This window comes from Odocoileus virginianus, chromosome 17 (genome assembly GCF_023699985.2).
Source record: "Odocoileus virginianus isolate 20LAN1187 ecotype Illinois chromosome 17, Ovbor_1.2, whole genome shotgun sequence".
Lineage (NCBI taxonomy): Eukaryota > Metazoa > Chordata > Mammalia > Artiodactyla > Cervidae > Odocoileus > Odocoileus virginianus.
In genome coordinates, this window is record NC_069690.1 from 23,268,212 (window position 1) to 23,292,714 (window position 24,503).

The window sequence follows — 24,503 nt, forward strand, 5'->3', positions numbered from 1 at the left end:
GCAGACTCATACCCAACCAAGAACCAAAGGCTGTATCACTGTAGAGACTACATATCTGGGGATGGCTTGCTGACTCCACCATTGACAGAGAGGATAGATGGAGGGGCAGAGCACTGCTGTGTACCAGGCTAGGTACTTTATATATCTTATCTTAGCCCAACCTGAGTAGAGGCTATTATTATCCCTGACTCACAGAGGAGGCTTGGAGAGTTAAACAACTTGCCCAAGGACAAATAGTGGCAGAGTTGCAATTCAAAACTATCTTTTCCCTATATACCAGGCTGGCTAGGAAAATCAGAGGAGGGTGGGACCTAGGAGTTGCTGAAAGGAAATCTTTCAACAAAGGAGGGCTTGGCCAACAGTGTCAGAGACTGACAGGCCAAGCAGGATATGGGCTGAAGTGTCCTCTTGGATGTGGCAACAAGGGCACTGCTGGTAACCTTGGCAAGGGCATCTAGAAAGGTGGTAGGGGCGGGAGGCCAATCGTAGAGGGAGGGATGCAGAGAGAATATGTGTAGACTGGTCTTTCCGGAATGGTGTTGGCAGTGAAGGGAGGGCGGGCCAAGTAGCAGGGAAACATGGGCAAGAAGGAGGTGGAAGAGGGGAGCAGACACAGGAGTGGGAGAGAGAGGAGAGACAGCCTTCGGTGGAAGGTCTCCAGGCTGGGTGAGGTTTGGAAATCAAGAAGGAATCCTCTGCTCGCTCAGGAGGGAAGGAGACAGGAGGTGCAAAACCGGGTAGATCCAGAGAAGGAAGGGAGAGAAGAAGAGGGAAAGTTCCTGTTTTGTAAAATCTGAGACAGGGCTCTTGGCTAGGGAAGAGGGCAGAAGGCCAAGGGCCTGAGGGCAAGGGGTGGGACTAGCCTATGCTGTCCAATATGGTAGCCAGTAGCCACATATGGCGATTTAAATTAATGCAAATAAAATAAAAAATCCAGTTCCTTGGTTGCGTGAGCCACATTTTAAATACTTAATGGCCACATGTGAATACTACATTGGGCAGCACAGATAGAAAACGTTCTGTCACTGGTGTTGGACAATGCTGGTCTAGACAGGACATGGTGATGGGGGTGCCCAGAGGCCCCATGTGGCCGGAGGGTCATGCCCAGGTGCCTGGAGACCCCCTCCATACTGTCTGCATTCAAGACCTGCCTCTCCTCTTTGGGACTCCAGCACAACTCCCTGCCAGGACAGTCAGCCCCTTCTTCAGCCCAGCTTTCATGAGGCCACGCCTGGGGTCTCTGCTTGTCCCAGTGCTAGGCCTTTATAAACCGGGGGGTGGGGCGTGTGGAAGATTGGGAAGAGCGCCAATGTTTGGGGCTGTGCCAGGACAGTGGCCCATGGATAAAGGTGAACCGATCCCCAGCACTGCCTCTGCGGGGCTCAGGACTTAAGGGTCAGCTCACCACCTCCACGGAGAGATCCAGAAGGACCTCAACGGTCACTCAGCTCGGCTGTGAGTTTCAAAGCTGGGAATGCTGAGTTTCAGAGAAGGCGGGAAAGAAAAGGCAGAAGGCAGAGGTTTGAACTCATTCACCATTCCTTTTATTATCCTCCACCCCTTGATTTCTCAGACCTTGTGTTAACAGAGCTGGGCAGGCCTCGGGATCCGGGGCTGGGTCACAGGTAGAGAGCCCAGGGTTTGGCTGAGGCTCCCACCCTGACCAGAGGTAGCTGAGTAAGGATCCATCACTAAGAAGGGCCGTCCTGGCCTCACACGCTTGAGGATAACACATCCCCCTGGAGGCGACGAGGCGTGGACCATGAGTCTGTGCCTGGGGGTGTAGGTGTGTTCAGATGGTTGTGTTTGCAGGGCCCAAGCTGTTCAAACACACAGTGTGGATGGGAGGAGGGTGTGCATGTGGGTAAGTGCATGTGTGTGTGTGTGTGCATGAGACACTGTGTGGCTTGTGAGCACACTACCCACCTGCTAAAGGCCTGCACCTGCCAGGTGATGCTGGCTGCAAGGAAGCAGTTCTAAAACTTAGGTCCTGAAGGGTTATGCTATCCTCGGAGACCGTGTGACCAGCCCGGGGAATTCTGGTTCAGGAGATCTGGGGTGTGCCCAGATTCCGGCACTGTTTTTTGATTTCTTTTTTTGTTTTTGGCCTCATGGCTTGTGGGATCCTAGCTCCCTAACCAGGGGATCGTGCCCTGGCCATTGGAGGTGAAAATCCTAACCATGGGGCCACCAGGGAATTCCCAAGCGCCAGCACTGTTGACAAGCATCCCAGGGAGATCTGGGGCCAGTAGGAAACAGGGTTCAAGGTTAGCCGTCCAACAGAACTCTCTGCGATGCTGCAAACATTTCTTGTGGTTCAGTAGGGCAACTGCTAGCCACATGTGTATTTACCAGTTGTAATGTGGCTAGTTGGAGGAACTGAAGTTTTAATTTTATTCAATCTTAATTAATTTAAATTTAAATAATCACCCACAGCTAGTGGCTGCCACTGGGGGGAGCAGAGGTCTGGAGACCTGAGGGAGCAGGATGGATGGATGAAGGCCCAGAGGGACAGGCACAAAGCTTGGGGCCAGGAGTGGCTGAGGCTGGGGAAGGCTTCCTTGGGAGGGTTGCAGAGTTGGAGCTGGAGCCCAGAATTGTGAGCTTCCGGCAACTTGGTGTCTGCCTGGCTGAAAGGGTGGGAGAGCTCCTGGGGAGACCCTTCCGCCCTGGCAGGGGGACCCCTCTGCCCTGGCTGGGACCCCACCAGCTCCCCAGGGAGCAGGGCTCCCCTCCTGCTGCATCCAGTAGGAGCTGAGGATGGAGGTCAGGATGTCTTCATGTTCTCCTGCAGAACCAGGGTGGAGCCGGTGGCTGCGGGGTCACGCTCTCCCTGTGTGAGCATCAGGGAGGGGGGTGGGTCAGCCCCCCGGAAGCAGCTGGTTCCCCGGCACAGACATGCGGGCCTGAAGCCTCTGAAGGGCTGACTGGGGGAGTTCTCTTACCGGCCCTGGCCCCATGTCCTCCGCGTACTTGAACTTCTTCTGCTTGTAGTAGTGCCTCTTAGGCAGGATGTGGAGCAGAAGGAGGTCACAGAGAACCGTGGCCTGAGGGGGACAGGTGGAGGGGAGAGCACAGGGGTCTGGGGACAGGGGCAGGACCCTGCACACCCCACCTTCACCCCTGCTGACCTCGGGGCCCAGGCTGAGTCCTGTCTGGACTCAGGTCCCCTCCCACCTCTGTCCTGCCCCAGCTCTGGGCCTTGGTTTCCTCAAACAGGCTGTGGGTCTAGAGAGGTGGGGTGGGCTCAGAAAGAGTGAACAATTTCCGTCAGGTTTTGGGGTGGGAGATTTGTTGCTGAGGTGTGGAAGGAGAGGGACTGACCCCAGCACAATGACCGCACGGCCTCAGCGCTTACCACCCCGAAGATGCCGATCCCAGAGCCGATGGTGGTCATTGTGGGAATGATGTCAAACTTCCCAGCCTGGTGGCAGGGCCCAGGGGAAAGAAGGGTTAATGGTCAGAAAGGTCTGGTGGACAAGGCCTTCCTCAGAAGCCCTAAGACTAGGCCAGAGGCGGGGGGACATCCCCCCGCCCCCCGCAGCGTTTGCTGGCCCCACAGCCCACTGCCCATGGTTCTGGCTCTGCACAGGGACGCAGCTGCTGGTCAGGAGCCCTGGGTTTTGACCTTGGCTCTGCCACCCTGGACATGGGGAGTAGAGGGGCAGGGTAGTCATAGACTGGAAAGCCCTGCCCGCAACGGCACCTCTGTTATCAGATATAGAAGTACTGAATGAGGCCCATCCAACTTCCTGTCGCCTATAACCATAGACACCCCAGAGATGCCAGCAGGAACCAAGAACGTATCTCAGGCTGCCCTTCACACCAGACACTCACCTTGCCGTCCACCAGGATGTCAAAGCGAATCCCAAACACTTTGAAGAGGTGCCGGTAGTTGGTCCCATTCTCCACGAAGTGCCTGGCAAACCTTGGGCAAGGGGAGAGGTCGCAGGAATGATGGAGAAATGTCTCGGGTCGAGAGTTCCCAGAGCATCATGGATGCAGGAGCCCTTAGAGGTCCATAAGGAAGTCCCATGACCCCAGTATTATATAGAAGGGGAACTGTAGGCAGGAATCCAAGCCTCATTCCAGGAATGCTGTATTCAACCATCACCCTAACTCCTGACGTTGGCAATTTCCCCAGCCAGTCCTGGCCAGGTGGGCCTCAAGGGAGTGGAAAGCCAGGGGTGGGGCTCAGGCCTCTAAGCTTGTGCTCCCTGCTTGGCCAATCCCAAGAGGATGGGAGTTTCCCAGGCTCCTCTGCTCCCCTCCTGGGGACACCTGCTTGATCTCAAGGGATGATGGGAGTAGAAAAACCCGCAGGGCCCCAAGGAAGGAAGAACTGGTGGGGGCCCGGCAGGCACCTGAAGTTGAAGCCTTGAGACAGCTTTTTCTCCTGGTACAGCCCATGGAACTCGTAGACGGGTTTGCAGTGCCGCACGTGCCAGTCCAGGTCACAGTGCCAGTCGATGGTGATGCCCACCACCCCACCCTGCCAGGGACACAGGAGCTCAAGATCCAGGGTATAGGATCAAGAACTCCTGCCTGGTAACTGGTGCCAGCAGTCTCTTGAAGAGGGAACATTTTTGTTTAGCTGTTTGTTTCAGAAGAGACTCTGAGGAGCTGCTTGAGGGTTGAGGCCCTATCACCATCTCTGGCTCCAGTTCCTGCCCATCACACTCCAGTTTCTAGAATACACCAAATTCTTCCTACTGCAGGGCCTTTGCACATGCAGTCACCCCCTCCCCTGCCCCCCATTCCCACAAGGCTTCCTCTTTCTCATCCTTTGGTCACTTCTCCTAAGAGGCCTCCGCTAACCACTACCCTCAGTCTCAAATATGCCCCTATGATTCCTTCTAAAGCATTTTCTTCTAAAACATGTGCTACTTTGTAGCCATATATTTATTTTCTTTGATTATTCACCCATGACCATAAACTCCACAAGGGTGGGACTGTCTCATTTGCACTGATTCCTAAGTCTTAGCATGGGAGGCAAGGAAATCACTGTTGAATTAAAGAATGAGTCTGTAGGGACGTCCCTGGTGGCTAAGACTCTCTGCTCCCTATGCAGGGGCCCGGGTTCGATCCCTGATCAGGAAACTAGATCCCACATGCCTAAAATGAGAGTTTTCATGCTGCAACTGAAGAATCTGAACGCCACAAGGAAGATCGGAGATCCCGTGTGACTCAATAAGACCTGGTGCAGTCAGATGAATAATACATATTTTTAAAAGTAAGTCTGTAAAGACATGGGCTGGGAAGAAAGAACCTGAGAAAGTGAGGCTCCTCTGGGCGACACAAGAATCAGGAACAGGTGGGGATGGCCTGAGCACCAGGAGAGCTGGGGGTCAGGTCAGAGCAGGGGGACTAGGCAGGTAAGCGGGAGGCTAGATGCTTGTAGACAATGGTGATGGGTGAGAAGTTCCCAGTCGGGGTGGTAGGGAGATTTTTAAGAAAGGGGAAAACTATAACATTCAGCTTTCTGGTCCTGTGTGTTGCTACAGAGTAAACCCCCTCCAGGGGTTGGCAAGCTGAGGCTTAAGGGCCAAATTTGTTTACCTATTGTCTGTGGTTGCCTTTGCCCTGACTCTTTGGAATGGAGACCATGTGATCTGTGGCTCATGCTTTTCTCTGGCCCTTTAAAGAAAAACTTTTTTGACCCCCATACTAGATAAAGGTATAGTGAATGAGGGCTTGCCAGGTAGCTCAGTGGTAAAGAATCCGTCTGCCAAGCAGGAGACGTGCGTTCGATCCCTGCGTCAGGAAGATCCCCTGGAGAAGGAAATGGCAACCCACTCCAGTATTATTGCCCCGGAAATCCCATGGACAGAAGAGCCTGGTGGGCTACAGTCCATGGGGTTGCAGGAGAGTCAGACAAGACTGAGCGACTCAACAACAACAAATGGTGAGCGAGTTGTTTTGGTGGGTGATGTCGCAGAAAGGGACTGATTTCCATCTCTGAGTCCCTCGGGAGCCTGATGAAATGAATCACCGGGAAACATGTACCTTGGCTGCCTCGGGCCAGGCAGCACTGAAGTGCTATCCTGTGTGTGAACTCACTTGATGTCAGGACAACCCTGCAAGATGTACTGTTATTTCTCCCACTTCACAGGAGTACAAGCTCAGAAACACTGAAGGTAGGGAATTTGTCTGAGGTCATGTGGCTCATTCGGGCCAGAGCCAGGATCTGAACCCAGTCAGGCTGGTCTGTGCTCTTTATAAGGTTCCCCTCCTCTCAGAACCCCACACAACTGCACATCTGAGAATTCCTCCAGAATTCCCAGGAACCCCAGGCAGGCACAGGACTTCTCAAGGGCATGGACCATGGGATTTAAGTTGCTTTTATCTAATATTTAAAAGGCAGGACTCCCTTGGTGGTCCAGTGGTGAAGAATCCACCTGCCAATGCAGGGGACATGGGTTTGATCCCCGGACTGGGAAGATCCCACTTGCTGTCGGACAACTACGCCTGTGCGCTGCAACTCCTGAAGCCTTTATGCCCTAGAGCCCGTGCTCCCCAACAAGAGACGCCACCGCAGCGAGAAGCCTGCTCACTGCAACTAGAGTGTAGCCACCACTCGCTGCAACTAGAGAGTAGCCTAAGTTCCCATGCAGCAATGAAGACTCAACGCATCCAAAAATTAACTAATGAATGAAAAAGAAAAACAGTGAGCCCTCAGAAGACATTCAGGTCATATCTTCCTATGGCCATTCATTCTGGACACCTCCTCAGTGCCAGGTCCATGCCAGGGCCTGCTGAAGACATAAGCCTGCATCTCAGGGGCCCCCACTATTAAGGGATAGGTCTGTATATATGGTCAACCAGAACCAGGGACTTGCGGGGACAGGGTGGTTAACTGGGCCTGTTAACCCAGGTCAAAAAATAAGGCCCGATGATTTGGGGTCCAGGCCTCCCCACGCACCCGGCACCATACCTTTTCGGCCAAGGTGCTGAAATTCTGGCCTGACTCCTGAACCACGTAGCCGAGCTTGAAGACGGGACACAGAGGGTGCAAGGTCTTGTGATAGAGGCAGGTCTTCATGTAGCGGGCGTCCACCTCCTCCACCAGGTTGCGCCTGCGTAGGCAAGAAGGCATTGGTGGCGGCAGCATGCCAGCTGGGAGGGTACCCACCCTGCCGGGAGGTCGGGGGGCCCTCCCTCCCAGGCCCCAGAGACGCCCCTCCCACAGCCCTTGGAGATGAAGGCAGCTCCCCCCGCCCCCACACACAGGGGCCCAGCCGAGCTTCTGCCCCCAGAAGGAAGTCAGCATGAGTGCAGGGTGACAGAGGTGACAGGTTGTGGCCTCCGAGGGCTGCCTGCGTTTCTGCCTGCTTTTCCCACGAACCTGGTGACCTTGAAGCGTGGAAAGCTGATGCTGTTCTTGATGAAGAGAGTGAAGTTCTCGGCCTCTTGGAGAAGGGCAGGGCTGGAGGAGACCACACTCACTCACCACCCTCTCCCCAGGAATCCCTCACGTGCCCACGGGAGCTGGGCCGGGGGGTGGGACTGTGAGAGCCCATGGGATCTTCCTGGGTCGTTGGAGGGGTGGGCGGGCTGTAATGTGGACTCCCAGGCCCCTCGATCAGGGGCTGGGGCATCTTTGGCCTGGGCGGCACATATGGGGTGTGGGTGGGGTTCGAAGAAGTGGGGACAGACCCTTCCCAGAGCACAGATCCAGACACCCCTCTGTCTGGGCTGGGGACCCTGCTCCCTGCTCCCGGGAAGGACAGAGCGTTACCATGGGATGTTGTCGTCCACCTCCACAGGGCACCAGCCGAAGATCTCACAGGTCTGCATGGTGTCGTTGAAGGCCACGCACTTGCCCGTGCGGATGCCTGCAGTGAGGTGGAAGCCCTGGGTACCCACCCCAAGCTGGCGCTGCAGAGGAGACTCCCCAGGCCCTGCTCCTGGGAGCCCCCAGTGATGGGGCACCCAAGAGCAGAAGCCTGAGGACAGACCTTCTGGGATGGGGGAGGCCAAGGTCAGGGTGGCAGGAGGGGAGGGGGCAGGAAGGACTTCCTGGTGGAGGGAGCCTGGAGCTACCGAGGGGAACGGCCTTACCTTGAGCCTTCCTTTCTGCCTTTCCCGGGGTGCAGCCGCTATTATTCGTGCATGTGCCCCCTTCCGGGTTCTGGGGGAGAAGAGAGCTGCTGGCCACAGGCCCCCTGGGTTGGGTCCTGGGTAGATACACACACACCCCACCCCACCCCCACCCCCAGGGCCCTAGGGAGGGTGTGGGGCAGGATCTGAGATCCCTTCACTGTGACCCTCGCTCACAGCCTCCTTTCCCCAGTCCCCCCACCGCCTAGACCCCTCTGGGCTTGTGCCCAGCTGCCCCGGGGCTGATGTCAGCCGGCAGGGATTGAGGGGGAAGGTGTTGGGGACTGGGCAGGCACTGAGGCCCAGCATCCTGCTTGACACACAGCTGGGAGGGAAGCCTCAGCTCTGCCAACAGCGGGCCATCCCTCTGTGTGAATATGTGCCTGAAATTCCATCATTATGGCCCCGCGGGGAGTCTTAATCAGGATTTCCCTCCAATACTTAAGCGCGCCTCCTCTTCCACATTACTTTTTCCTGAAGATTCAAGAAACAGGGAATGGGCAACAGTCCTCACCTCTGCACAGTGACCTTGAGCCTGCCGGGGGGTGGCGATAAAATTGGTCATGACCACAAAGGAGCTGTCCCCCTGGAAGTGAGAGGCAGGGGGAGGGCAAGACAGGGTTCTGAGCTAGGAGAAGAGCCTGGAGAATGCCAGCACAGTCCCAGCCAACCCCCAGAACCCACAGGACCCCCAGCAGCCTCTACACTCATGACATCAGAGTGGGGTGATGTTACGAGGCTGCATCTGTCCCTCGTTCACGGGGAAACCGAGGCCCAGAGGGAGAGAGAGGAGCGAGGCTGGTCCCACAGGGAGGCAGGACAGAACCTAACCCAGCCCTGAGCCTGCACACCCTGTGGGTGGGAGGTGCCTCCCCACAGTCAGCTCACCTGTGCTGGGAAGACGTAGTCGGCCACATCCCAGACCTGGGGGCCCAGGCTTGGGAGCTGTGTCACAGCCAGACCTTTGAGTTTAACAGACACACTGCTGATGAGGCCGCTCGAGGTCTGGTAACCCTTCTCGTAGACAAACACCCACCTGGAGGGGGATGAGGAGGGCAGAGGGGCCAGAGCTGGGCAGAGCCACTTCAGGATGGCACGAGGCTGTGGACCACTGCCTCTTCCTCCCTCCCCTGGGAAGGGGAAGTCCTTTCCCTTCCCGTCCCCAAGTGAATCTCTGAGGCCACTCTACTCCTAAAGCTTTGTGTGGGGCTGGAGGCAGAAATCTTCACCTGCCTCCCCGTGTGGGAGCTCCATCCTTCTTTTCACTAGGAAAATACTAATTCCCAGGGAGAAGAGCCCCTGCAGGTCTCTTTCGGCTTCTTTTCCAAGAGTAGGGTTTGTTGGAGGCCAAGTGTCTTGGGGGCTTACATGGTAAAGAATCTGCCTGCAATGCAGGAGACCTGGCTTTGATCCCTGGGTCAGGAAGATTCCCTGGAGAAGGGAATGGCTACCCACTCCAGTATTCTTGCCTGGAGAATCCCCTTGGACAGAGGTGCCTGGCAGGCCATAGTCCATGGGGTGGCAAAGAGCTGGACCCAATTGAGCAACTAACACTTTCACTTTTCAAGCTTCTTGGACCCCAGTCTTCATCCCTATCTCCTTCCTTCCTGACTCCCTCCCACTGAGAAACAGCAGAGCATGGTGATGCCTGAAAGCCTGACCTTTGGTGTCCAAGTCCGGGCTTGCATCGCACAGGCTGTATGATTTGGGGAAGCTATTCAATTCCTCTGTTTCAGTTTCCTTGTAAAATGTAAACAACAAGAGTACCAACAGTACTTGTGCTGTGAGTCAATGCCCGGAAAAGCACTTAGAATGGAAACTGACGTGGGGTAAGCGCCATACAGACAGACATTAGCTACTATTATCTCAGCAATGCTGGGAGCTTCTGGGAAGGGGGACTGACTGGAAGGGAAGCCAGAGGGGGCTTTTGAGGGACTTGTAGCATCTGACCCCAGTTGAGGCCCTGGTGGGAGTGGCTCAGGCTGGAGGCCTCCCAGCGTTCCTGGGAAATTCTGGCCTTCCCCTCCCAGCATCAAGAACCCCTGCTCTTGAGACTTCTCTGGTGGTCCAGTGGCTAAGACTCCATGCTCCCAATGCTAGGTGCCCAGGTTCCATCCCTGGTCAGGGAACTAGATCCCACAAGCCACAACTAAGAGTTCTCATGCCACAACTAAAGATCTTGCATGCTGCAACGAACACCCAACTCAGCCACATAAATAAATATTTTCAAAAAAAGAACCCCTGTTCCTCTAGGTTCTTCACTTTTAATCTGGGAGGTTTCGTGGGGCCAACCTCCCTCCTGGCTCCATGGTGGGGGCACATGGCCACGGCCTGCTAAGCAATGTTCCACCGCCCTTGCAAAGGCAATGGGTCTAAACATGGGCACAGAATCCCAAGGAGTTTCAGCAATGAGGCCAGAATTTTTCTGGGAATTACTGGGAAAGAGACAATGTTTCGGCTGAGTGGCTAAGCCAGGTGGTTACGAGACCAAAACTATGGTGAGTCATCTTTGTTATCTCACGGAGAGAGCAAGCCTGAAAATGAAGACAACTTAAGGGAAAAGCCAGGCCAGGAGATGGAGAGGACTGGACTGCTGACAATGCTGTTTGAGCACCTGGATCCTGCCATACCTGAAGCATGTTGAAAAATCTACTTCTGGATTTTCCAGTTACATGAGCTCATAAATTCTTTTCCTTTATTTAAGCCAGTTTGGGTTTGGTTTCCGCTGCTTACAAATGAGAGTTCTGGAGAATACTCCTCTCCAGGGTGTGGTCCCCTTCCTTCAGGAAAGAATCTTGGCGATTCCCTGTAAGAGAATATGTGTGTGTGTGTCTCTGTGTGTGTGTGTGTGTCCATGGGACCCATCAGAGCGTGTAGTTGTGTATCTCCAGGGCAAATCTGTGAGCACAACTGTGGCTGCGACTGAGTGTCGGGAGGTGTGTTTCTGCCTCTATCACTGCTCACACTACCTTTAACCCACCTATCCAAAGCAGAGCTCAAAGTCCCTCTCTGTCCCCCAGAACTCAGGCCCCAAGACAGAATTCTCCCGGCCTCTTATTCTCAGAGTCACTGCTGGCTCTCTGGGGGTGTCTCCCTGCTCCAGGCCCCAGGAAGGTAGCCCACCATGTCCTCCTCTCCCCTGCTAGAGTCCACTCCTCTCCTCGAAGACCCTTCCCTGCCACCCCCTTCCCCCACCCCAGCCTGGTGCTGGCCCCCAGACCCCTCCTCCCAAACTGAAGCATGGTCACTGCTGCCCCCTGCAGGTCTCAGATGGCAACAGGTGAGGCCCAACGGAGGCTCCTAATGCTCAGCATCCTGAGCCTGCCTCCCTGTCTCCAGCCCCACCAGGGAAGGTGGACCATCTGAAGTCGCTGTTGTCAGGGAAGATGGGGAACTGCCCCGTATTCTGAACCCGCTGCAGGAGAGGTCACTGGCCCACCTCTTGGCAGCTCCCATCCCTGACATCCTAGCAGCATTTCTCTCTTTGCCCAAACCCAACTCCTCATGTAGAGATGGAAAAAGGGAGGCCTAAGGGAGTGTAAAATCAGTCCTGAAAGTTCATTGGAAGGTCTGATGCTGAAGCTGAAACTCCAATACTTTGGCCACCTGATGCGAAGAACCAACTCATTGGAAAAGACCCTGATGCTGAGAAAAAAATTGAAGGCAGGAGGAAAAGGGAACGACAGAGGATGAGATGGTTGGATGGCATTACCGACTTGATGGACATGAGTTTGAGCAAGTTTTGGGAGTTGGTGATGGACAGGGAGGCCTGACATGCTGCAGTCCATGAGGTCACAAAGAGTAGGACACAATTGAGCAACTGAACTGAACTGAAGGGAGTGTCCCTTCTGTGTCTGAGACAGACCCCAGGCTTGAAGGCCCCAGCCCAGGATTCTGCCCCCTTTTCTGCAGAGCAGCCTGGAATCAATGTGTCTACCGGGAGCCACACGGAGGCTGTGCCCTGGAGCCAATGTTGCCATTCCCGCTGTGTCTGCCCCCAGAGGCTGTCAGTCCCAGGAGGCGCAAATCTGGCCTCGGTGATCTTAGTTCTGATAATAACAGGCCCACTCCTCCAAAGCCATGCTCACCTTGACTGGGTCTCGTAGTCACCAGCCCAGGAAGGCCACCGAGGGAGTCTGATGCCAAAGACACCAGTATCTTCAGAAGCCCCTTCTCTTGCAGAAATTCTCTTTCCCATTCTTTCCTCCTCACCCTCCACAACACCCTGACCTGGTTTCTCTTCTCCAACAGCCCCTTGTGGGAGGGGTCACATGGTGGAGCAGCTGAGAGTGCAGCCTCCGGAGCCGCAGAGGTCAAGGTTCAAGTACCAGCAGTGCCACTCACCAGCTGTGTGGCTTCAGGCTAAAGACTAAACCTCTTGAGCCCTGGATTTCTCAGTTAAAAAGAAAGTGAAGGCACTTGCTTCAAAGATGCTGCTCACTCAGCAAATGCAGCCCCTCATTGAGCCTGGGCCTCAAAAAGAGAAAGGGTCGAGGTGACTGGAGGATGTCCCCGTGAGTTTTCTTTAAGGAAATCAGCACAGTGCTTGGCATGCAGTTAGCCCATAAAAAAAAAAAATCCTATTTATTTACGGTTTCTGGTGCTCCTTCACTAATTCCTCCTTAAATGCCGAGCTGCCCCCATCCCCTGGCTTCTATTCTCAGCCCAGGCGGAACTCTGTGTGCACTGCTGCAGGCACATGTTGTCCCTGATTTTCTATCTCCGCTTCTGCGCTCTCCTCTGGGATTCAATCCCACACATTCATTTAGTCATTCAACAAGTATCTATTTATCAGGCCCCTATTATGTGCCAAGGACTGCTCTCGGCATGAAGAATACAGAAAAGAACCAAATAAACCCAAATTCTGCTCTCAAAGAGCTTATCCGAATGTTGAAGCTCCAACTGTGAATGTCTGGTGACACATATTCCTTCCCCTTGCCCCGGGCCCACCCTGCCTCCAAACATCTCACAGTTACCTCCAACTTAACTTGACCCTTTGGAAACAGTCTGGAAGTTCCTTGAAAAGTTAAACGTGGAGGAACTTCCCTGGTGGACCAGTGGTTACGAATCTGCCTTGCAATGCAGGGGACACAGGTTCAATCCCCGGTCTGGGACTAAGATCTCACATGCCGCAGAGCAGCTATGCCTGTGTGCTGCAATAGCTGAGTCCAGGCACCGCAACCAGAGAGTCTACAGTGAAGATCTCACGTGTGGCAACTAAGACCTGAGGCAGCCCTATAAATAAATAGATAAATATTAAAAAAGAAGTTAAACATGACATTACCATTGGCTCAGCGACTCCACACCTAGTGAGAGAGTCAATTCCTAGGCAGGTTGACAAGAAGTCCAGGGTCCCTGAGAAGGAGAGCTTTGGGGTTCTTGAGGAGATAGGGACCTCGAATTCTCAAGGAAGAAGAAAGGACAAACATCTCTTTTTCTCTATATTCCTTAGTTTTAGTCACATACATCTTTTTTTTCTTTAAGCCTGGAACTGATGATTACACAACAAACAACTCAGTTTAAACTCTATACTAAGGATTGTATAACAACAATGTATCCTGCTTGGACAGTTTCTCCTTCCTGAAAACCTTCTGGCTAATCCTCTTATCTTAAAATGTAAAATATGGGAGTAGGTCTAGTAAGAGCTTTACAACCTTGAGACATTCTTTTGATTTATTGCAATAACTAATTTAAAAAGTATATAACTCCCTTGCTTAGAATAGCGAGGGGGACACTCTCCGTCCCCCTTCTGATGCCTATGTCAGAAGCTCTCTCTGTATGTTTTCACACTTTAATAAAACTCTGCTACACAAAAACTCTTGAGTGAGTAAGCCTGGTCCCTGGTCCCGAAGCTAAATCTTCTTTGGAGATCAAGAATCTGACACCGTTCACCATAAGCTATTACCAGGAACTGAATACCCAAGAAAATTGAAAACATATCCTCATAGAAACTCATACACAAATGTTCACAACATTATTCACAAGCAGAAAGTGGAACAACTCAGATGTCCAGCAAAGTGTGAATTTCCATACAATGGCATATTATCCAGCCCTGAAAAGGACTGAAGAACTGAAACGTGTTATAACCAACATGGATGAACCTTGCAAACATGATGCTAAGCAAAAGAAGCCAGACACAAAAAGACCACATGTTATATGATTTTATCTACATGAAATATCCAGAATAGGCAAAGTAAGGGGTAAGGAGCCATCGGGAATGATTGCTAACGGTGTAAAGTTCATTTTCAGTTTAGTTCAGTCACTCAGTAGTGTCCGACTCTTTGCAACCCCATGAACCGCAGCACGCCAGGCCTCCCTGTCCATCTCCAACTCCCGGAGTCCACCCAAACCCATGTCCATCGAGTTGGTGATGCCATCCAACCATCTCATCCTCTGTCATCCCCTTCTCTTCCTGCCTTCAATCTTTCCCAGCATCAGAGTCTTTTCCAATGAGTCAATTCTTCGCATCAGGTGGCCAAAGTATTGGAGTTTCAGCTTCAACATCAGTCCTTCCAATGAAGTTCATTTGGGGGTAGTGCAAATATTCTGGAATTAGATAGTGGTGATGGTGGCTCAGTGGTAAAGAATCTGCCTGCCAATATAGGAGACGCAGGAGACATGGATTCAATCCCTGAGTTGGGAAGATCCTCTGGAGGAGGGCATGGCAACACACTCCAGTATTCTTGCCTGGAAAATCCCATGGACAGAGGAGCCTGGCGGGCTACAGTCCATGGAGTCGCAAAGAGTTGGACACGATTGAGCACAATGGTTACACAACTTTGATTATACTGAAAACCACCAACTTGCATATTTTGAAAGGATGAATATTATGACATGGGAAATCCATCTCAAAACAAAAGTTCAATTGGGCCAAACTGAACGCCTCAACTCCTCACAGAACTTGCTTCTCTGGTGCCTTCGTCCTGCAGGAAAGAACTGTACCTACCCCAGCCTCCAGGCTCACAGCCTGGATATGGTGACGCTCACGCCCCCTCCTCTGCCTCATGTTCATATTCTTTGCATCCCTCCATCCTTCCTGTCTCCCCTTGGCTTTCACCAAAAGACCCAGAGAACTTTTTGTAGGGGGAGGGGCTGAGACACAAGATGAGCTGGATCAGACTCCAGGGCAGCTCTGACGTGGGACAGGGAGGACAGGTTGTGCGGTTGGTGATACAGGGTGCAACCTTGGGCCACGTACTATCAAGCAGGCAGAGCATCCTTGGGGAGGGCCCAGACCAGACTCCAAGCCCAGGAAGGATTGTGTTCAGAGCTGCAGCCCACACTGGGGGCTCAGGAGTTAATCAACATGCAGACAAGTCAAGCTGATGATTTATGTCTTTAAATGTTTTGAACAAGTTGCCAGCCTCTAAAAATGAAGAGATGTTCCTTTCACCCATAAATTCCAGTTTCCTACTGCTCTTGAGAAGCCAGGAACTCTGGCCATGCCGGCCATGTTGCTCAGAGCTGCAGTGGTGGGCAGAAGAGGCTGAAGAGTCCCCAGCGCGGGGCCCGGGGGATGGTGACCTGTCTTCCTTGCTCACTGCTTCTTCCTTGGCCTCACCTTCTCCTGTCATCACTGCTGCTTCTTCTCAGATGTCCTGCCTCTGACTGCCCCACTCTACACCAGCACCTGCTTGTCCTGGGCCTTCCCCTGTTAGAGACCCTCCCATGGCCCCCCACCACATACAGAAAAAAGCTCATGCTCCTCAGCTCAGCGTTGAGAGGTCTGAGCCAGTGGCCCTGCTTGCTCCTCCCTCCCCTCTCCCTTGGCTCCATTCATGCTCCCCCAGCCTAGTCCTAGTGACGCTTTTGCTGTTCCCTCCCTGCCCCAGGACCTTTGATCACACTCTGCTTTCCTGCAGAAGTGCCTGGACTGAGGTGGGTACTCAACCAGGCTCCACCAATCAGGATACTCCCTTTCCTTGGCCACAATGATTGGTTCTGAGATGAGCACATGACCCAACCCCAGCCAATAAGAGTTGGACCTGGGACTTTACTGGAACTCTTAGGAGGAGATGAGAGTTGTGCCCCAGGGCTGCTGGTGGCCTTTTTTTCTCTCTCTCCCTTTGTCCACCCTGTAGCCCACCTCTATCCCAGGGAATCTGACACAGCCCTAGATACAGCCCTGTAGAAGTGTCCTCAGATACCTCTTTCCCAGCGATAATTCATATCTCTCCTTATCTCTGATAGGTGCACTCCGGGATCAGAAGCATGTGGCTTCAAGTGCTCCATATAGGGGCACACAGAAGGCCCATGGGAAAGCCAAGAGCAAGATTGCCTGGACTACAGCCTCCTGGCGTTTGCTTAAGCCTGGTTCTATCACTGTGTCTGCTCCTCCAGGAAGCCTTCCCAGACTTCCCTTCCCACGTGGCATTCACAAATCCCCTTGAGACCCACCTGTGTGTGCAGCCGGACCTCTCTCCTTCCCTGACCAGAGCACGCTAGACAGGGACATGTCCCAGCATACCCCATGTATGGACCTGCGAGGTCATGAATGACAGCCCACTGCCTGCACACCTCCAGTATGGAGAGCTCATCACCTCCCAGGAGACAGCTCTAACTGTAAATTAACTGCCTGAATTTTTAAAAATTATTCCTGTATTTATTTATTTTTGTCTGCACTAGGTCTTTGTTGCTGCGTGCAGGCTTTCTCTAGTTGCAGTGAGCAGGAGCTACTCTCTAGCTGCGGTGCTGGGCTTCTCATTGCTGTGGCTTCTCTTGTTGTGAAGCACAGCCTCTAAGGCTCGCAGACTTCAGTAGTTGCAGCTCACAGGCTCTAGAGTGCAGGCTCAGTAATTGCAGCACATGAGCTTAGTTGCCCCAAGGCGTCTTCCCGGACTAGGGACTGAACCCGTTTCCCCTCACTGGCTGGTGAATTCTTAACCACTGGACCATCAGAGAAGTCCTAACCGTCTTACCATGCTCAATCGCCCAGTCATGTCTGACTCTTTGCAGCCCACCAGGCTCCTCTGTCCATGGAATTCTCCAGGCAAGGATACTGGAGTGGGTTGTCATTTTCTCCTCCAGGGGATCTTCCCAACACAGGGATTGAACCCCGGTCTCCTGCATTACAATAGGTTCTTTACTGTCTGAACCACCAGGGGAGGTTGGGAGGTGGGAGTAATTAAAGAAAGGCCATCCCTCCTCAGGAAAGAGCAAACTGTTGAGCCTTCAGGCAACGTCTTTAGAGGGTCCCCCAACCCCTGCTCCGTGGAACAGTTGAGAAACCGACACCTCAGATTGTGAGACCAAGTGCAGCCGGGGTTTGGCTGCGGGCGCCTGGCTGAGCGGTCAGTGCAGTGATGGGAAGTGGCCAGATGAGGGCGCCAGAGACAGCAGGAGTCGAAGCCCCAGCCAGAGTTTGAGGGTCAGGTTAGGGGGTGTTTCAAAGGGACCCTGCCTTCCTCTGCTTTGTGACTTGGGCAGGTCAGTGCCCTTCTCTGAGCATGCTTCCATTCCAGGATATCAAGGCTGACTTTGGAGCCACACGGCTGGATTCAGATCCTGATCCTGCCTCTTAGTAGCTGTGAGAACCTGGCTAAGTCAGTGTCTGAGTCCTAGCAACCCTAAGGAGTCCGCGTCCATTTGGAAGCCGAGTGTACCGACTGGGGAGGTCCCCGTCCCTGGAGACATGTGTTCAGCACCGGGTGGCGCCCTGGGGCATACGCTGCAGCCGAGGCTGGGTTGGAGGACTGTCTCCTTTCCCTCTGACAGTCTGTGACCAGCACATGGCGCTACTCGCAGTGCTGACCCGGAAGCAGAAACGGAACCAAGGAGGCTGCAGTGAGGACAGCATTCTCCCGGCCTCTTGTGGCGAGGGGTCGACTGGGCCAGGCTGGGCAACCCCTCCCTTCCCTGGAGGGTCAGGAGTGTGGCTAATGGTGGACACACATCGGTCCCCCATTAGAAGGGTTCTCCCTCGTGAGGCGGGAGAGGAGGAGGCCGGGGATCAGGAGGCCCCGGTTCAAACTGGGACTGGCTGCTGACTTGCTGCGTGACCTGGAAACCCCACTGCTCCCCTCTGAGTCCGTTTCCCTCACAAGCTCAGTGACACTGCAGATATCAAATTGGTTTGTGGACAGAAGGCCGAGGCCGAAAGGTCTCGGGAGGCTGGTCTGTGGCCGTGTTCCACCTGCACGGTTCTGAGATCTGGGGGGCCGGATGGAGCCAGGGGGAGGCTGCTTCGCATGATAAAGGCCCTGGGGGAACCAGGACTATGTGGTCGCCATTTGGCCTCCTGGTCAGCCCGCCGTGGTTGGGTCTCACGGCAAAAATGGGGATGTGGAGACCAGAGGGGCAGGGTTACTGGTGCCCCAGACCCCCCAGCAGGGGCTGAACCCCCTTCAGTGGCCCTGGGGCCTCCAGGAGCCCTCTGTGGGGTCACTGTAAGTGCACCTGCTCCCCCCAAAACATACCAGGGCACTCAGTCCCAGAGACACACCCAGCAGCCACACCCGATGAGCAGGTGCCCAGACACGTGAAGGCACATACACTCCACGCAGAGCTCTGGGTATGACACACACACTCCACACCCCACATGTGTGATCACACCAGCACCTCCTGAGGCAGCCAGGAGGGTGGCCTTTGCGTGGGCCCCAGAACAGCAGCCCATAGGTGAGTCCCAGTCCCACCTACTTCTGCCCCTGCAGCCCTGGGAGGGTGGGATAGGTCCCATGATGCCCAGAAAGGGGCTGTCATCCCCAGGGCCAGAACCGACCTCCGACCTTCGTGGGACATGGCACCTTTAAGGCACCAGGTGTTCTGAACCTGCCGGTGTCTCTGCTCAGAGTCTCAAGCAGCCCAGGATGCCTCTAGTTCAGGCAGGCAGATGGGAGCAGGGTCTATCCCACCCTGGCTTATAAGGCGCAGCACTGCCTCCATCCCTCAGCAGCGCATTGGGAGGTCAGAGGTAGAAGGGCTCTGTGGGGCTGGCTGGGGCCTCCAGCGCCTCCCACCACCCGAGGGAACCGTTAGCCGTGAGTCAGTTCCTCAGAGCCCAATGGCTTAACCTCTTGTCCCCATATGATTGGGGGCCGGGCTGCCCCTCGCCCCCGCGTCCCCATCTCAGCAGCGAGTTAGCAGTTTCCCGTTCCTTCTGAAAGGCACCGCAATGGTTTGTCAGGAGGGATGACAGCCATGGAGAAAAAGAGGGGCTCTCTGGGGGTCATGGCAGGTATCGCAGAGCCTGGAGGACAAGCCCAGGCTGGGGGCTGGTGGCAGGGGCGGCGGGGAGGGGGGTCCACACTCACCCAACGACATAGACCAGGACCACGAGCTGGATCAGGCGGAAGACGATGCCCACCTTCTTGTTGCGCACGAGCACCATCCGGGGGGTGTCGTACTCGAAGAAGAAGGCAGCCAGCTCATCCTGGAGCCGCTGCGCCATGGTGGCCGGGCTGGGGGCTGAGAACCGAGCCCCTTGCAAAGCCCTGGCTCCCCAGGGGTGAGCCAGGCGTCAACACTCACAGCGTCTACAGCGGCGAAGCTTCTAGGGGTTCCCCAGCCCCTCACAAAGAGCAGGGTGGGGCAGGTGGGCCCAGAGGTCAGGAGTCAGAGGTCGGTTGGCAGCACTTGAGTTGGGTGGGAGCGTCCTTGGGTGGTCAGAGCTGCTCTTGGCCCCTGGCAGGCGATGGACTGTGGGCCAGCCGTGCCTGTGGACAAATAAATTCCCAAAGATAGATGGGGGCGGGGCTGGAGGGGGGCCACCCAGGCCCAGCCCCATTGCCCCTCCTGACTCCGCCTGGGCGGCCCTGCTGGGCCTCCGGAAACAGGAGTTGTTGGCAGGAAACCACGGGCCACCCGTCACAAGAAAAAGATAAAGCCGTCAGCCCCCCACAAACCTGGTAGAAGAGAGCTGGGGGCTCAGGCCAGGGCTTGGGTGGAGTGGCCTCTGGCTGAAGCCCTCCCCACACCAGGAACTCATCCTGTATCCAAACGTCTTCCCTGCCCTCCCTCGGCCCCCAGGTGGAGCGCGCAGGCCCTGGGGCTCTGCAGTCAGGAGGGCAGAGAGGAAAGAAGGCTGCTTCCCGTCCGGCTCCCTGACACTTGCTGAGCTCGAGGCAGGACCCCCACCCTGACCTCCCAGACCCCCTTCCATCCATCCATCCATCCCTCTGGATCTGAGCCTGGCCTGTGCCCAGTCAACTTCAGTGCTGGGCTGGCATCTCCGACCCCCCACTGATCCTGTCCTGGATTCACCTCCACGACCCTGAAACCAGCATTTCTGGGTACCTGGGCGCAGGTACCCAGACAGGATAAGGGCCACATCTATCACACGTCTTGGTCGGGCTCCCCGAGCCCAGCTCTGAAAGCCTGACGTGAGATGGTCTCGGTGCCCACTCCCAGCTCTGCTGCCTGCTGAGGGGCCTGGTGCCTTGCCTCACCTCCCGTCCTTCTCTGTGAAACCAGGCGAGAGTGAGCTTTCTTCATAAGTCGACATCCCGGGGGTGGGTCCTGACAACACTGAGGACAGAGAGACAGGCGGCTCTTGAGCTTGGGGTACAGCTCCTCCTCGGCCCCTGCGCTCGCCCCCCGGGGGCTGGGCTGGATGGGGACAAGTCCTGTGCAGGCTCTCAGAACACCAGAGCTGGAAGCTTCTCCCCCAGCTCCCCCTCATTCTGCAGGTGAGGAAACCGGAGCTCAGAGAGGAGAAATGAATTGCCCAAGCTCACCCTGCAAGATGCAGGAAGCCGCCACTGGAAGCAGGAAGGACTCCCTGGCCCTCCCTCAGCCCAGGCAGGGGATCCCTCAGCCCCGCCCCTGACCCTGTCCAAGCTGCCCCACCCTGAAGTCTGATAGGAGTCTTCTTCCTGGCGGGGCTGTAACTGGGAAATCACTCTGGGCCCAGAGCCAGGCCCCAGGGCTGGGAATCCCAGCCTCTTGTCTGGGTAGAACGGCCTTCTGGACAGCAAGGAGCCCCCCAACTGAGGGCAGGCCTGCAGCCCCTTCCAGCCCAGCCAGGCCAATCCCCCCATCAAACAGACCAGCCTCATCTTGCACAGAGCGCCTGCCAGTCTCAGGCTCAACTCTTGTCCAGTGATGCTACCTTCAAGAGGGCCTGGTGAGTACCACTTCCTGGGCTTTTCTAGGAAAATCCAGAGATGCTGGGGGGCAGAGCTGTGGTAGCCACATCCCTTTGGCCTGGTCTTGACCCCTAGACAAAAGGATCTGTCCTCTTCCCAGCTGACCTCATGGCCCTTGGACTAGCAGGCCCTGGACGTGAATTGTTTGCAACTGGAGGTGAGGTGGTGGATGCTGACACCGAGTCTGAACCATCTCAGGAGGGTTGCTGGGACTGGATGAGGGATCATGGTAGGGGAAAGAAAGGGAGCAGAGAGGGAGATGAGAAAGGAAGGAGGAAAGGATGGGGGATGGAGGAAGGGAGGGAGGAAGGGAAGGAAGTCAGGCAGACCTTCTCCAACCTGTGTTTGTGCCTTTTACACCATCACCATGTTCTCCCCCTCCTCCTCCATCTCTTTCTCCCTCAAGGAGCCAGGCTTGCTGATGGACAGATGGACCCATGGACAGACAGATTTGCCTGGAGCACACACATGAGCTCCTGTTACAGCCTCGGTTCTGACCCTGACCCTCAGAAAACAGGACGCCCTGGAGAACGGTCTCATTTGGGGGTGTTATCATAACCCTCGAAGAAACAAAAAGAAACAAAAGAAGTTCTATTTCTTTCCCCAAATTCCTTTTCTTGTGAATAACTCTGCAGAGTAAGACAGGCAGCTGATAGAGTCAACGTCCCTTCACCGGTTCTAAAATGCATCTTTCCATCGAGGGCTGTGCTTTCCTACACTTAGCCCCAGCTTCAGCATCCCCAGGGACAGATATCCATGTTCATTCTAGACATCTTGGGGGTGAGGGAAGGCTGGAATGCTGCAGGCTTTTCTTTATAGCAGCCCTGCTTGGAGAATCAGCATTTTACAGGTAAGGCCACAGAGGCTCTGAAAGTTGAGTGCCTGGCCCACCGTCACACAGCGACTAGCTCCCATGTCTGCTGGTGGCCAGGAAGGAGGTTCCCCAAAGTCTGAGATCTTGGCCCAGAGCCCACCCCAAGACTCCAGCCCTTGAGAGCCGCCAGACCTGCCTTATAAGCCCAAAGGCCGGATGGCCGGCTCGGGCACTAGGCCGGGCCTTGTAGGGAGACAAGGCATTGCTGCCAAGTGCTCGGCCCCAGGATGGCCTCCCCTGCCTGGCTAAATTTAGCGGCTCTGTGAACATGGAGGGGGCCTGATGCCTGTCCTGGAGGCCAGCCCAGGCCCTCAAGGGGGTCGCACAGGCTCCAAAGAGTCTTCTTGGCCATTCAGCGTCCCAAGGTTGCAGAGGCCACACCGCCGCCCAAAGAGGAGCTCAGCCCAAGCTCCCCAGACCATCTGGGCCAGTCTCAGGTGTCCCAGGGACTCACATGGTGCCTCAGCCTCTCAGACACTGGCTAGAACATGGACCTGGGCTGGTCTAACTGGACTGTCTGGGGGACATGTGGGGAGGGCGGGCATCCATGCGGAGGCCACAGCAGGGGACCCCAGGCTGGCTTCTCCCCACCACCTGGACCTTACATGGCTTCTCCAGCCTCTTCTATCCCCAACTATGGGCCATGACCCGGCTGGAGCCCCTCTGCCTGTGTCTGAGGCATCACAGCCGCCTGGTTCTCCTCCATGCTTTGGGGTCATTTCCCCTTGGCCTTCAGCCTCTTTCTGCCCCTGGAATGTGGGGCGATTTGGGGCTGGCCTGGGTCCCTGCACTGCACATTTCGCAGGCACACACCCAGAGGTCCATGTCAAGCTGATGCTGAAGATGCTACACCCACAGCGGCCACGTACCCACTACCCACTCTGGCCCCCACCTCTTTTTCTTCTAAATCAAACTCCATTAGGGTATAAATTTGTTGTTGTTGTTGTTCAGTAGCTCGGTTGTGTCTGGCTCTTTGTGACCCATGGGCTGCAGCCAGACGCGCCTCTGTCCATGGGATTTTCCAGGCAAGAATACTGGAGGGGATTGCCATGCCCTCCTCCAGGGGATCTTCCCGATGGGGATGGAACCCAGGTTTCCTACATTGCAGGTGGATTCTTTACCATCTGAGCTACCTTACATGCAATCACACATACCCACTTTAGTCACAGTTTGATGAATTTTGACAAGTGCCTGCGACGCACCGCCCTCCGCAGTCCATCACTCTCGTACCTTCCTCCTGCCCCTTTGCTGTCGATCTTCCCCGGCTCCCAGTCCAGCTCCGTGGCTCTGTTACTAGATTTGTTTTGCCTTTTCTAGAATTTCACAGAGCTGGAGTTGCTCAGTATGGGCTCTTTTTTGGTTCTGATTTCTTTTCCTCAGCACCAGGGTTTTCAGCGTCATGCCTTCTGTTGCATAGATGGGTGCACTGATTTTTATTGCTGGGGGGAGTGGGTGTTGCCGTTCCACTGCATGGACACACCACAGTTTGTTTTTCCTTCCCCCGTAGATGGATGTCTGGGTTGTTTTAGTTTGGGGCCACGGTGAATACAGCTGCTGTGGACCCTTGGATTCAGGTCTTTGTGTGGACACGTCTTCATTTTCTGTGTTTGCTCTTCCACTTCTCCCAAAGCAGCCCCAGTGGGCCTCCCTCCCACATGTGGTGTGTAGTGGGGGGGGGGGGCATAGAAGCACAAAATTCTGGCCTCTGGAGGGAGCAGGGGGAAGCAACGGGTATTTTGGTGGCTGCCATCCCTGATCCAGAGTGAAGGATGCTGGGGCTTTCCCCGGAATTCCCTCCTGGGCCTGCGCCCGTGAGGTAGGAAACCTCTGTTTACCTTGGCCGCCCCGTCTTGGCCCATCAGGCTCCATGCCGTGTGCTGGACAAGGCCGGACTTGGGCAGGCCTGAGGGGCGGGGGCAGAGCACAGCAGGCTTGGCCACGCGCCCCAGAGGCTGCCGGGAGCCCTGAGCCCGCCTGTGTCCTGAGCAGACCCCCAGGCCCATCATAGGGCCGCTCACTGCCTGTCTGTCAAGATGAGGGCCAGTTAGATGATCAGGCCAGACAGAGCCCTGCCTGGCCCACCTCATGCAGCTGGTTGAGGACGCCCGAGATGAGGTGTATGTAAAGGCTCTGTGATCTGAGATGGACTGTGTACAAGGGAGAAACCTGTTTATTCCCAGATCCTGCTGCAAGCTGTATGTCAAACCCTGTCCCCCGGATAAAACCTGGCATCTCCTAAAGCTGGGTACTGCCTGCTCTGGTCATGGCCAGCTTCCTGGATGCCCCATTCGTGCTTTGCACAGGGCCCTCTTACTCAAAGGAGACCTGTATGTGTGGTTTCTTGCTCTGTGGCCACTGCTAAGAAATTCTTGGAGACTTTCCTGGTAGTCCAGTGGTTAAGACTTCGCCTTCCAATGACTGAGGTGTGGGTTTGATCCCTGCTCGGG

At 55.1% G+C, this 24,503-nt stretch overlaps 1 protein-coding gene and 1 long non-coding RNA gene across 3 annotated transcripts; one reads left to right on the forward strand and one right to left on the reverse strand.

Annotated features, from left to right (window-relative positions):
• Positions 1 to 1,521: 1,521 nt before the first annotated feature.
• Positions 1,522 to 19,977, reverse strand: P2RX1 (purinergic receptor P2X 1). Its single transcript, XM_020903025.2, has 12 exons — positions 19,350 to 19,977; positions 8,989 to 9,136; positions 8,615 to 8,686; positions 8,062 to 8,131; positions 7,739 to 7,835; positions 7,346 to 7,426; positions 6,935 to 7,076; positions 4,365 to 4,492; positions 3,838 to 3,928; positions 3,359 to 3,424; positions 2,946 to 3,047; positions 1,522 to 2,833 (listed from the first exon to the last, which is right to left on the reverse strand). The coding sequence occupies exons 1-12, from the start codon at positions 19,484 to 19,486 to the stop codon at positions 2,768 to 2,770; spliced, it is 1,200 nt and encodes a 399-aa protein (XP_020758684.1). The 5' UTR covers positions 19,487 to 19,977; the 3' UTR covers positions 1,522 to 2,767.
• On the forward strand, positions 18,491 to 23,009 carry LOC110143410 (uncharacterized). Of its 2 annotated transcripts, XR_011492179.1 has the most exons (3): positions 18,491 to 18,714; positions 21,082 to 21,160; positions 21,589 to 23,009. It is a non-coding gene; the product is annotated as an uncharacterized lncRNA (long non-coding RNA). The 2 variants fall into 2 exon arrangements; XR_002315578.2 differs by lacking the exon at positions 18,491 to 18,714 and having other exon boundaries at positions 19,743 to 21,160.
• Positions 23,010 to 24,503: the final 1,494 nt, after the last annotated feature.

What these genes read in the sequence shown, in the direction of transcription:
- P2RX1 (XM_020903025.2), bottom strand. Translation starts at nt 19,486, where the DNA reads ATGGCGCAGCGGCTCCAGGATGAGCTGGCTGCCTTCTTCTTCGAGTAC. An exon ending in TCAGCACCTTGGCCGAAAAG is followed by an intron (nt 4,493 to 6,934) that starts GTATGGTGCCGG and finishes TGTCCCTGGCAG; the next exon opens with GGTGGGGTGGTGGGCATCAC. An exon ending in GGATCGGCATCTTCGGGGTG is followed by an intron (nt 3,048 to 3,358) that starts GTAAGCGCTGAG and finishes TGTCCCCCTCAG; the next exon opens with GCCACGGTTCTCTGTGACCT.